Source organism: Prenolepis imparis, unplaced genomic scaffold (genome assembly GCF_030444845.1).
Source record: "Prenolepis imparis isolate NDT839.2.m4 unplaced genomic scaffold, iyPreImpa1.0 SCAF_2, whole genome shotgun sequence".
Lineage (NCBI taxonomy): Eukaryota > Metazoa > Arthropoda > Insecta > Hymenoptera > Formicidae > Prenolepis > Prenolepis imparis.
Window position 1 is genome coordinate 2,986,688 of NW_028141160.1, and position 13,214 is coordinate 2,999,901.

The window sequence follows — 13,214 nt, forward strand, 5'->3', positions numbered from 1 at the left end:
TAAATATGGGTGGAGCTTTTATAGGTTTAGCAGTATTTATATTTTCTGTTCCTTCGAATTTCTGGTTTTCTAGTTGCTTGTATTTGTTTGTTACACTAATTGGCGCGCTTAGCCAGTAATCGGCGATACGTGTTTGTTTTGAGTTGCGCCGTATATTATTATTATTATTTTCAGGACTGGATCTAGGTCGTTTGTTTTTGCTTTTAACCTCTTGCCATTCATTATGTTTATCCGTGGTATACTTTTTCGAAGTTATCTCATCATTATTATAAGATACTTGATCTGTCACGACTGCGGTTATCTGTTCCATTGCATCTGATTGACTCCGTTGCGGCATCGTATCCGTCTGTATATGTGTATTGCTATGGGTCGTTGTCTGCGCGAGTTGCGCGGTAGTATTATCACGTCCGCTGGCCATAACGGCCGCGGATTATTTTAACTGAGCAGCAATGTGTTTTATTGTTTATTGAATACTTTAGCTTTTTACACACAGATGTTAAAATTTAAGTGATAAATATTAGCACTATCAAATTATTGAAAGTTAGCAACACTGAGATATTTTATACTGAGATATTTTAGCGCGTTCGGAACGGCAGCGCGATATAAACACATCCGACCCGTACGAAGGCTCGAACGAGACTTGTTGCAAATATGGATAAAAAATATTTGTTATGTATTCATAAAATGCTTCGCATGTCATCCAACCTGAGTCGGTTCTCCCTATTCCCCAATTTTTGGGCATTTTCGCAACAATATTCTGTGGCATGCGTTTGTATGAGAACAGAGTCAATGGTGGCATTAAACATCTAGTAGCTGATGCTCCAATAAGAACTGTCAGGCATTCCTTTTCGTCATTAGTTGTTCTACTATAAATCTGTTTAGATCCTTTTTTGGCGGGAATAAATTTATTTTTTGGACAAAGGTAAAAAGCTGTCTCATCGCAATTAAAAATGCGATTGGGACAAGTTAAAACCTGTTTGAGATCACCATATTCTTCAAAAAAGTTCTTGATTTTTGCATGCCAATTTGGAACTCCTTCTTCACTTATGTTTGCTCTAGCCGTCGACAAATTTTGAGGTACTCTTTTGGATATTTCTTTGTGGCGATTTAAAAAAGCTTCATACCATCGGCGCCCTGGAATTCCATCCTTGAAATAATTGATTCGTCCGTTCTCTGCCATGTATTTGGAAACACTGTACAAGAGTTGATCCTTTATTACTGGAAATCCTTGCTTTCCCAGTTCGACTATCCAATTGATAAAAACTTTTTCCTCATCTTGTGTCAATATAGTAGGAGCTCCGACTGATCGTTGATGTCGTCCAAATTTTTTATCTTGAAGCGTAGTTCTGGGAATGCCAAATGCTTTCGAAGCGCTGCTTACAGACATCCCTTCGCTAATTTGTTTTAAAGCTAGTTTCATCGTTTGATCATTGTAATTCATGTTTTGTTGGGGTTTCTTTTTGACTTGGGACTTCTTCCCTTTCTCCATCTTCAAAATTCCTATATAAAAATGAGATACAGGCATAAATAGAAAAATAAACGTAGCAATTGAGTTGATTAAATTTATTATAATGAAAACAGTTTAATTATTTGTTATATTAAATAAAATGAAAAGTGCATGGCGAAATAGTCCAGTTTATTTAACACTGTCAGTATCTATTTGTGTCGAGTGACGAAATAAGGGGCAAGTATCATTTAGGTTGGATATAGTATCGTCATTCAATATTATTTCTTCTCCTCATAAATAAGGAGAACAAACAACAATAGTTGGTAGTATTCAGGATAGAATAAGTGAACGCTGGAATAAAATGACGTTTGTTTTCTTTCTTAGACTTTTATTAATAAAATGTATTTGACGAAGTTATATCCACCCGAGTAAAAACCACAATGTATCTAATTTCATCATACCGAATTGACATCTCAAAAATTAAAGATTACTTTGATAAGCGCAAGATAATTATAAATATGACGAAATTTAATCTTAGTATTGTAAACTCTATTAGCGTCTTTGAAAAAATTATTTTAAAAAATCAAAATATTGTTTACACATGTAAAAACAATTACTCCGTAAACATTCTCACTAATTTCGTCGGTGTGACGAAATAAGAGACAAGGCAATTTAAGGACACATAATTTCGTCACCCACTTTATTTAAATAAATAATGTAAAAACTTGAATGAAAATTTTTCTATACTTTATCCAAACTTAATTTATGTAAAATCATGAACACAAAACTGAATTTACTTACCAATCGAAATCTGAAACCTTAAGACACGTCCGCTCGTCACTAGGGGTGCTTTCCAGTTACGGAACACAGTGAGTAATCCAACAAAATTATTTTATTACCCATTTTCCTTTTATTTAACTCAATTATCTTTGTATTCAATTAATATGTACATTTTTCAGAAGTTAAGTTTGTTTACATTCAACAAGCAAAAGTTAAGTGTTGGCGTTAAATTGGCTCTTCTGAAATATCAATCTTCCTCGCTTCTATTCTACTTTCGGTGGAAACAGTATATTAAATTCGACTTGCACCGAAGCAGAATCGGATTGAAGGCTTCGGTGGAAACTAGACCAGTGTTACATAGTGTCGACTTGTAGCTGGAATGCTATTTAGCTATTTCATTTCACCACCAGAGTGCAGGGCAGTCACTTTACAATATTTGTCACTAAATTTACCCATGTATATGTACAATTATGTTTAACAATTTGTAATAATTAAAAATCGCAAGTTTTTTTCTATAATTATTTAAATTACATAATTATTTTCGTGCAAAGAGCGATTAAAAGAAAGAAACGCGCGTAAGCATCCATTCAATTTAAGAACTTTTAACTATTGTGACGTGACGCCTTTTGAGCGCCGTCACAAGGGCAATGGCCCGACCGAGGGGGGGGGGAACGGTTCTGGAGTTGCCCCTCACACCTGAGAGAGAGAGCGACTGTAATTAGAATTATATTCTCGTGTTACCGTGATTCCGTAATCACGAGACCCGTAGGATGCGACCTTTAGAAGGTCGCGGTGCGACAGCCTGAGCGGAGGGTAATCGTGAAAATGTGAAGCAAGATTCCTGGGATTCGGAGAAGAGACTGCATTGGGAAAGTACCGAGGGGGTCATGGATAAAAGGACTCCCCTTCACTCAGGTCAAGTATCGAGTTCCATCACTTCCGCCATCGTAATAATCGATTACAGGTACTAATTGTTTTAGATACCGAAAAACAAAATTGGACACTTCCGGACCCACACCATGCTGCAGAATGAGTGGAGGGCCCGCGGTCGTCAACAAGCCCGTCGGGAAGGACTGAAGTACGGCCCGGCCAGCCTGCCACGTCCAACCCCGAAAATCAGCTGTACATTATTATGACGCTACCGAAGATCAAGGAAACAAGTTTTCAAAATTCGCGGCTATCATACCGGGGGCGCCCGGAGATCGATGGGCGGATCAAGGCAACCCCACCGCGCCCGAACATCGACAGGATGCGCAGGAGATCGACGCGGAACTCGAGGGACCTGAGGACGCTCTCGCTACTGGGCACTGTTCGGCGAGCACGTGAGACGAGAATACCAGAATCGGGACCCGACTACGCCGATACATCGCCATCATTATTGTAAGCCGCCACTCAGGTAGTCGATAGATGTAAGGCCCGGACTAGGCTGGTGTCGTGTCGTGAGTTAAGTGTCTCCAAATTATGTCCGTGAGTAAAATTCAGTTACCGTTTCTGGGCGAGAATAACCTCGCCATATAAGTATCGTTACCACGAGACCAGCTGACTCCGGGTGTCGCGAGTAGATTCCTCTCAGTGAAGTTGCCGCCGACAATCGTTGTATGTAGAGTAATGTACCGTACCGTATCGTAGAATACCGTTTACGTAAATATTCGTTAGAAGCGAATTAATGTCGACTTCATTTAATTAACGTCGCGTGGATTAATAGTGGAATTGGCGTGATGTCGTTCTCGCGAGTTAACGTTACTGTACCGAACGCAACTCCGCGAGAGTCGCAATAAATTCGCGAAATTCTCATTAGTTAATCCCGTATTTCCGTAACATTCTTACCGCAATTTGTATTTCCGCGATCTTCGCGAAGGAACGAGCGAGTTCCGAGGTCGCCGAGGTAAATATCGAATTGTTTGCCGATCACGTTCGTTACGCGTTATCGCGTTGATTTCCATTGTCGTTGGAAGTTAGTACCGAAAGTCAATTTACCGCATTCTTCCGTTGGGACGATATTCCCGTCAAGATTAAAGTATAATTCGTGATATCGCTATCAAATAATTGTAGTTCCGCGTACATACCGAATCCCGTCAAGAATTTAGTTTTTGTATCGTGTTTATCTCGACTGCCGTTCAATAATATGTTTCGCCCGTTTTTCATACATTGTATTATCCGTTCGTCCTTATAAAAGGGCCGTAGCAATAAGTAACCGATTGTATCAATAACCATTGTAAACGTCTCTAAATATATTTGTTAATTATTGTTAACTGTGTGTTGAATATTATAACGTCCTCTCTCCAGAGCCTACCCCTTATATCGATCAATCAAAAGAACCGCGCCTCTCTACCATCTACCGGGCTAAGAGCAACCGGAAATTGTTACCGAACATACCGTACCGCGGCGCGAGAATTCGCGCCAATACTTGATACCGCAATACCGCGGGAGTACCGAGTGTGTTCGTTACCGAGATTACCGTTTTACCGCATACCTTAATATACTTTTATTCTATTACACACCGCCCCCTTGGGATCGGCGTTCCCGACAAAGGTAGCGACATCGCACTATATATCTCCTAACTATATGCTCTATTAATTTTTATTAATTATAAAGAAAATAATTATTTCTTAAATTATATAACATAAGACTATGGGTGCGGTCGAGAAGGTACTAGGAATGCTACGAAGCAATTCGAGTACGGTCGATTTAGCATTTAGAAACACTCCAGCAATATCAATGACGTCATTGAAACGTCACAGATATCCCCCTCCATTTTGCTTCCAATGCTGCAGCCGGAGAGGTGGTACGGCTGAAGCGTTATTTGAATCTTCGCAAAGCGCGGGAAATTGTGTGCTAATGGACTAATTGCGTACTAGTGTACTAATTGTAAAACGTAGTGTGAATTAACGTGATAATAGATACTAATACGAAATTGACAAACGCTCAAACGTTTGGAATCGCTTCAGATCGGTCGATATGACAGCGTTGATAGCGTTAGTAACGTTAATCGACCGTTTCATGGAAGTGTTGAAAACGAAAACGTTCAAAGCATTCGAGAGTGGCAACTCGACCGCACCCTATATATTCCTAAACTTGCTTAAACAATTTTTTAACGATTGCAATATTAATATTTCTAAAATTATGTTTCCTAACTATATGCTTAATTAATTTTTATTAATTATAAATAAAATAATTATTTTATTACTATATACCTAAACTTGCCCAAATAAGTTTTAAATGATTGCAATATTAAAAGTTTGTTAATTATGTCTGCTAACTATACGTTTAATTAATTTTTATTATTTATAAATAAAATAATTATTTCTTAAACTATGAGACTATTACTGCGTTTACGCGAGTGTTACTACTGTAGTAACACTCGCGTAAACGTAGTATATATTTCTAAACTTGCCCAAATAAATTTTCAACAATTGCATTAAAATTTTTTAAATTATATATGCTAACTATACGCTCAATTAATTTAAATTAATTATAAATAAAATAATTATTTCTTAAACTATATGAGACTATATTCCTAAACTTGCCCAAACAATTTTTAAATGCATAATAAATAAAAATAAGAAATATTAAATTTGTCTGCTAAGTATACAGAGATTACCTACGGATTGCAATCCATAGAAAATAAAATAATGGTAACAAATGTAAAAATGTAAAAATATAAAAAATAAAAATACTACACAAAAAAATTATTAAAACTAAAATGTACAAAAAAAATTAAAAAATTTTAAAACAAATGGGATCCTGTTTGCCACATCTTCGTCGTGATCCCGAGTAGTGCAAAGAGCAAACGCGATCGAGAAAGCTAGAATGGGGAGGGGAGCGACTTTTTGGTCCTTTGCCCGGGCGCCATAATTCCTCAGTCCGACCCTGTGTACGAATACTTTTTACACCTACTGTATAGATATATGTGTGTGTAGAAACAACTCCTGGTACAAGTCAGACAAAATGGAAAAATTTAAGGGATCGATTTGTAAAAGAGCATACCTTAGAATGCGCTTATATCGCAAGTGGTAGTGCAACTGTAAAAAAAAGAGTAATTCAACGATTATATTATTTATAATGATAGTAATAGTATCCCACTAAACACAGTTATATCATTGTTACATTATTATTACGAAACTCAATTATTAAGTAATGTTACATGGATGTTAGAAGTAACTTAAATGCAAGTTACAATTTCCGCCTCAACAACATAACGATCTAATATAACACGTTATGTAACAGTTATATTACACAATTTTATAAATTTAACAAAACTATAATAATACAATAACATTAATGTGACAGTAATGTGATGAATCTGTAATATATGCATAATCATTTTGTTATATTGTAATTACATAGGAGAAAAGGTATATGATAAAATATAAATAATATATAATTTCTATTAAAATTTTATTATATATTTATTATACATTAATATATTAATAATAGTTAAATTATTTTATTAAATTAAATTTTTTATTACAAATAATAATCCATAATATAAAAAGGAATAATATTATTTTTTTATGTCCTATCTTAATTAAATGCGTATATAATTATTTAAAAATACATATAAACTTAAACGAAAGAAACATAAATAATTGTCTTATACTTTACGCAGTCTTCAAAATTAAAACATACAATAAAATGCTTTGGATTATTTCGAAATATATAAATTAATACTATTAAATATTTTTTTTTTATGTCCTATATCTTAATTAAATGCGTATATATAATTATTTAAAAATACATATATAAACTTAAACGAAAGAAACATAAATCATTTTCTTTTACTTTACGCAGTCTTCAAAATTAAAACATACAATAAAATGTTTTGGATTATTTCGAAATATATAAATTAATACTATTAATATATTTAAATATAAAATGCGAGTCTATAAAAAATAAGTAATGAATCTTTTTAAGAAATCGTAAAATACATAAAAATGACAATAAAACACAGAAATTTAATACAGTGATATGTTCCATATATATTATTGCATTAATAAGTTTTTTCATACTCTGTATGTAAGAGAGGAATCACTACTGAACAATTTTTATCTAAAGAAATGCAAAAACATTTTCTACTAACAGTTGCAGCTTCAATAGTGACAGATTCAACAGAATTATTGATCATAAATATATTTAACTTTTTTGAGTCACATGGTATTGTAAAGAACGATTTGTATCTCAATACTTTCAATACTTTATTGCTACGGATGTACAGAACATTATTTTTAATGAAAAATTTTTGACAATTAATATTGAGTTTGATAGAAGGCAACAGTTATCATTAGTTTTCTCAGAAATTATAAATCCATTATATTCTACTTTAGAAATAATTAATGTTTTTTTAGATTGATGAATTATCGGATATTTTCTCTCATAATCTTTTGAAATTAGTAAAGAATTAATTTCCAAAGTGCGATTAATAACTTGTTCTAATGGTTTCGGTGAATGTTTAACTCTATTTTTAATTTTTGTTATGAAACTTTCAAATTTGAAACTACTAAATTTGTCTAAACAACCAAACCTTTTCACTTCATTGCTAAGATGTATAAGATTATGTACATTATATGTAATATAATGACATCCGTATAATTTTTTATATTCCAGTACAAACCATCGCAATAGAGTTTGCATAATTATTCCAAATCAAACAAAATTCCGAGTCACATAATATTCTAATCGCTACAGATAATGCAAGAAAATGATTATATTTAGAGTCTGATAAAATCGATTTTAGAACAATTGGTTCAGAGTATAACAGAAATTGGCGACATTCTGTTGCTTTCCATTTGTCTACAATATGTACAGCTCTTGGTCGTCTAGCAAATTCCGATGGAACTAATTTTTTGATAGCTAATAGATTAGTGTTCAATACATCAAGTGAATTTTTTGGTAGCTTATGATCCTTTGAACCTTTAATCCATATTTGAAGGAGACGCTTTATTACGCCTAGACATACCAAGTGCATATAATCTATTGTTACATTAGAAACCATACCAATTTTTAACCGTGTTAAAATGGACTCTCCAGTGTGATGCTCTTCTTGTTCCATAGTAATGAATGATTCATCTGTTCTCAAAGGATTATCAATTTCAGGAAATATCACTGTATTATTCCATTCGCCTTCCTGAGTGCATTTACCGCATGCAAAATATCCAGTATGATGTTTTGTACGAGTTATGTAAGCCTTTGCCGGGGCATCACAGATTATTGTGTTGAGAATAACAGTAATTACTTTTCCATTTACATTTATATCATTTTTAGCAATATTTTCCATATCATTAACAAATAGAAGAAGAAAGATGTTAACATCTTTTGGTTTTGAATAGCCATGAAAAATGCCTACTAAAAATGGTTCTGAATAAAAGTCAGCTTCAATAGCAACTAATAATGGTCAAAATTGACTAGTTGAACTTGTTGATATAGAAGCTCCATCGCAATTTAATTGAAGATAAATCACATCGGGATAAATTTTAAAATATCTAATAATTGAACGTTTTAATCCATTCTCTAATCCAAAATGCATATATGCACCACCATTTCCAAAATGAATTTGTTTACAAGTTGTTTTTGGAGTTTTTTTTAATGTTCTACCATCTTTAGGAAGATCAGAATGATTATTTTCACGTAAAATACTTAGTAATGCATTTATAGCAGACAGAGATATTTGAAAATTTGAAGCCCATACTTGTAAATCATTAATTAGATTTTTTGAACTTAATTTTGATGAAATATTTTCACTAGACTCATTTAAATAATTGTTTTTTTTCATTATTTACGAAAAATTGATTATTATGATTCGACCACTGTTTGATGTTGTCATTACAAGTATAATTTCTTTCAACATATTCGTTAATCATTAATTCCTGAGCTATTTGATTAGTCAACTCTTCATTATTAGTTCTGAAATTTGGTTCACAAGCTGTCTGCTCAATAGCATAATTACATGACTCTCTATTTACTTTTACAACCGAAGACAATGACGATGGCAGACTTTTAATTAAAGATTCATTACTTATTTCATTAAAATATAAAGAACTTAATTGTCGCTTTCTGCAATGTATTAAATACTAAATATTTTTTGACATTGTTTTATGTATAGTATGAAAATTATATTAATAATTAAATGTATATACTTAAAAATAAGAAAATTAGCGCAATCTAAATTCTAATAATATATTAATGCGTAGATATAAAAGTCCTCTCCTCAGAATAATATTCAACTTACTTCTTCAACAAACTTCTTTTTTTTTATTCTCTTGTTACGTCCTGTGGACTCCACGATTCTTTTCTTTCAAAGAACGCAAGGCGATGATTGAAAAATCACAGGCGTGGGAATAAGACTATGATCTGGCAGGCGAAGCAGCTGACCGGAGACGGTTAATCGTAAAAATAAAAAAAAGAGATATATACATACCAGATGTAACTCGCGGTGTCCGAAATTCTTGCTTTGACTAGTTGACAACTCGTGCTTGAAAAGCAATAAAAATTTTTCTTTTAAAGGAAAATTTTATTTAAAAAGTAATAAAACTTTTTAGAAGGAAATCTCCACTTGAAAATCAATAAAAATTTAGAAGAAAACTTACGTATACATACAATGTTTATTTACAATATATATAGATATATGTATGTACAATGTTTATTTTATAATACATATGTACAATGTTTATTTACAATATACCATATATATATATATATATATATATATGTATATATATATATTTCAAAGAATAATAAATTATGTTTTATAAAATAAGTAAACTTACAAAATTATTTCGGAATTCTACATTGTTTTCTAGTTGATTATTGATACGATTGAACTTTTCATTTGTCTTTACAGGTAATATAATATTGTATTTTTTTAACAACATGTTATCCGTATCCATGTTACATTTAGAACTAGCTTGATTTACCGTTTTATTTTTTATTATTTTCGTTTCATATAATAAACTTTCCAATTTTACTAATATTAAATCTAATTCTGTAAAATAAAAATAATTAATTAAGTTGCATATACATATATAGATACTTTGACAGCGATTTGTATATTTGAATAATAAATCTAATTTTAAAAATCTTACTTTTATTCGTTTTTACTGATTCATTTTCCAAAATTAACAATTTTGAATTAATTAAATCTATATCAACCGAAACCGGTTCTGAAAATAAAATTTTGTTAAATATTTGAATGCATATAATTAATGTCATTAATGTCATTAGTCTTTATACAATAAATTTAACATTTACGTCTTTATAAAAATATTGTATACCTTTGTTGTTTGCATATTCTATGAAATTGTTTTCATCTATAACAGATAAGTCTGCATCGAGCAACATTACCGTAGAGTTCTGGCCTAAAAATTTTACGGAAAAATGTAATATGTATGTATATGTGATGTTGAGAAATAAACATAATAAACAACATAACATATTTATTGATATAATAAAAATATTATATCAATAATGTAAATACCAGAAAATTGATGCTAATCCAATACATATGTGCAAATTGAGTATAATAATGTATAAAATGTGAATAAAATATGAATTAAAAATGTGAATTATAACACATTCATCAGAGAAAGCTTTCTTTTCTTTTTTCAGGAATACTGAATTAAAAATAAAAGAACTCACTATTCGATGGTTCTGACTCACAATCAGATGTCTTTGTAGCTGATGTGATGAAACTCTTTTTTATTAACTTTTTCTTCTCCGATGATACTGACCCACTATTCGATGATTCTGACTCACAATCAGTACGGGGATTCTGTAACTCTTAAAGACGATATCGCTATCGTTAACGTGTCGTTGCGCATATATTTTAACATGTCAAAATATATGCGCAACGACACGTTAACGATAGCGACATCGTCGTTATGAGTTATAGAATCCCCGTACTGATGTCTTTGCAGCTGATATGATGAAACTCTTATTTTTAAAGTTTCTTTTCTCCGATGATACTGACCCACTATTCGATGGTTCTGGCTCACAATCAAATGTCTTTGCTGCTGGTACAATGAAACTCTTATTTGTTAAGTTTTTTTTCTTTGATGGTATTGACTTGACAAGTTTATGTTTGTCTACAATATAATATAATATTGAAGTCTAGACTTTTAAGCGAAAGTAAATATTATTATTGTACATTTCAAAATGCAATCATACCTGGCTGACTACAAGATTTTTTTCGCAAACGCAGGACTTTCATTAAAAATATGTTTAATTTCTTCCGCATTTTTTTTCAATCTTTTTTGCTGATAAATTGCTTGCACTTTCTTAATTTTTTGTTCATCATCTTCCGAATCATGCGAAAAAGCAGTTTCCTTTCGATCAAGAAGCATCAAGCGATCGATAGCTTCTGAATATGTTTCTGAAATAAGATAATCGTTTTATTAAATTCATTGTGATTAATTTGAAAAAAAACTTATAAGTTTAATTGATCCATAAGAAAAAATTTTAACTGCATTAAGGTGCTTCCAGACCAATGCAATCCAATAGATTCAGATTTAGATTCTGTTGGATTGAGTCTGTAAGCATCTTAATCAGTTTGGATTTATTAGTTTCTTTCATTTGAAAAAATAAAATTATTTGTATAAAATACATACTTGCTTGACCAATAATGTCAATACTGTAGAACGGCCATGACTCTGGTGCTTCCAATTCAAATTGTACCATATCGTGGAGATCATTTATGCTTTCTTTTGTATATGGAGGTGGAAGAAATGGAACTTTCAATCGTTTAGTAGTGTTATCCCAATTAATCCAGGTTGAAGGAACAATATCGATCTCTTTTGTAGAACCTTTTCTTCCACGTTTAATAAACCTGACAATTTTAAACCGATGAACCATTTCTTCATTATCGCTGTCAGACATCTGTAAATATATATATATATATATATATATATATATATATGTATATATATCCTTATATATGATGCTGAAGTTGAGAGCCTTACAATTATTTACAATTAATAGCGAACATGTTCATATATTATATGTATATTTAGGACTATTCATTTATTCAATTTGTGTGTGTGTCTTTTACATAAATAATTACCAATGCTTATTTAACCTCAAAATTGAATAAAAGAATAGTCTTGAATATATAATACATAACGCGCGCGTGTGTGTGTGTGTGTGTGTGTGTGGTGTGTGCGCGTGTGTGTGCGCGGGCGCGCGTGCGTGCGTGCGTTAATTCGTAGTTAACATAATATTTACCGTGCAATTATTCTCTCGAATGGGCTGATATTGACTTGCAAAAAATCAAAAACATCTGAACTTGCGAAGAACAAAAGATGTGCGCACATGATTCACCGGCCGGCACACGTGGCCGAATCAACGGATCAAGTGAAATTGGCACAAAAATAATGTACAAACTATTTAAACACGTGTACAACAACAGACTTTATGATGGCACCGGATGGCTAATAATTTCCATTTATATGATCATCGTTCACGATTGTGAACAACTTTTTATATTTAATTTTCTCTACAGAAATTATTTTTTCTTCTTGTAAAGGTTCAAGTTTTAATTCGTACATATTTAAATTTTTTGAATCGCAAGGATAAATATATAATGAATCTTTAATTTTCCATATTTTAATTTTTAACAAAATGCCATTATTTATTTCTTTGAAAATTTTAATCACCTCACATACTTTATTATTTTCCAACAAAATCATATTATTTGGTGACTTTGTTGTTATTATTGTTTTATATTTTAACTTTTTAATATCTGCTCCATTTCTTTTTAAAATATGTACAGATGGGAGTGAAGGTGACTGGTTCAAATATGAATTAACTTCATGTAGCCTTCGAGCCAGTTGTGCCAAAATATTATGAGGTGATCTTATAATAGTTTTTAATTGCCCTAAATATGTTTCAAATGGAAACGCACTTAAAAAACTCAATCCACACTGCATATTTCTTACATCATCTGAAATATGCATTAAATTATGGATATTTAAAACTACAAATTGTGGACCATAAAGTT

At 31.9% G+C, this 13,214-nt stretch overlaps 1 protein-coding gene across 1 annotated transcript; it reads right to left on the minus strand.

The window, feature by feature from the left end:
* Positions 1-966: 966 nt before the first annotated feature.
* LOC145932811 (uncharacterized) lies at positions 967-12,094 on the minus strand. The gene is made up of 9 exons (XM_083032051.1): positions 11,827-12,094; positions 11,417-11,591; positions 10,880-10,953; positions 10,495-10,578; positions 10,306-10,383; positions 9,991-10,205; positions 8,222-8,351; positions 1,125-1,500; positions 967-973 (listed from the first exon to the last, which is right to left on the minus strand). The coding sequence occupies exons 1-9, from the start codon at positions 12,092-12,094 to the stop codon at positions 967-969; spliced, it is 1,407 nt and encodes a 468-aa protein (XP_082888177.1).
* Between the last annotated feature and the right edge of the window lie 1,120 nt (positions 12,095-13,214).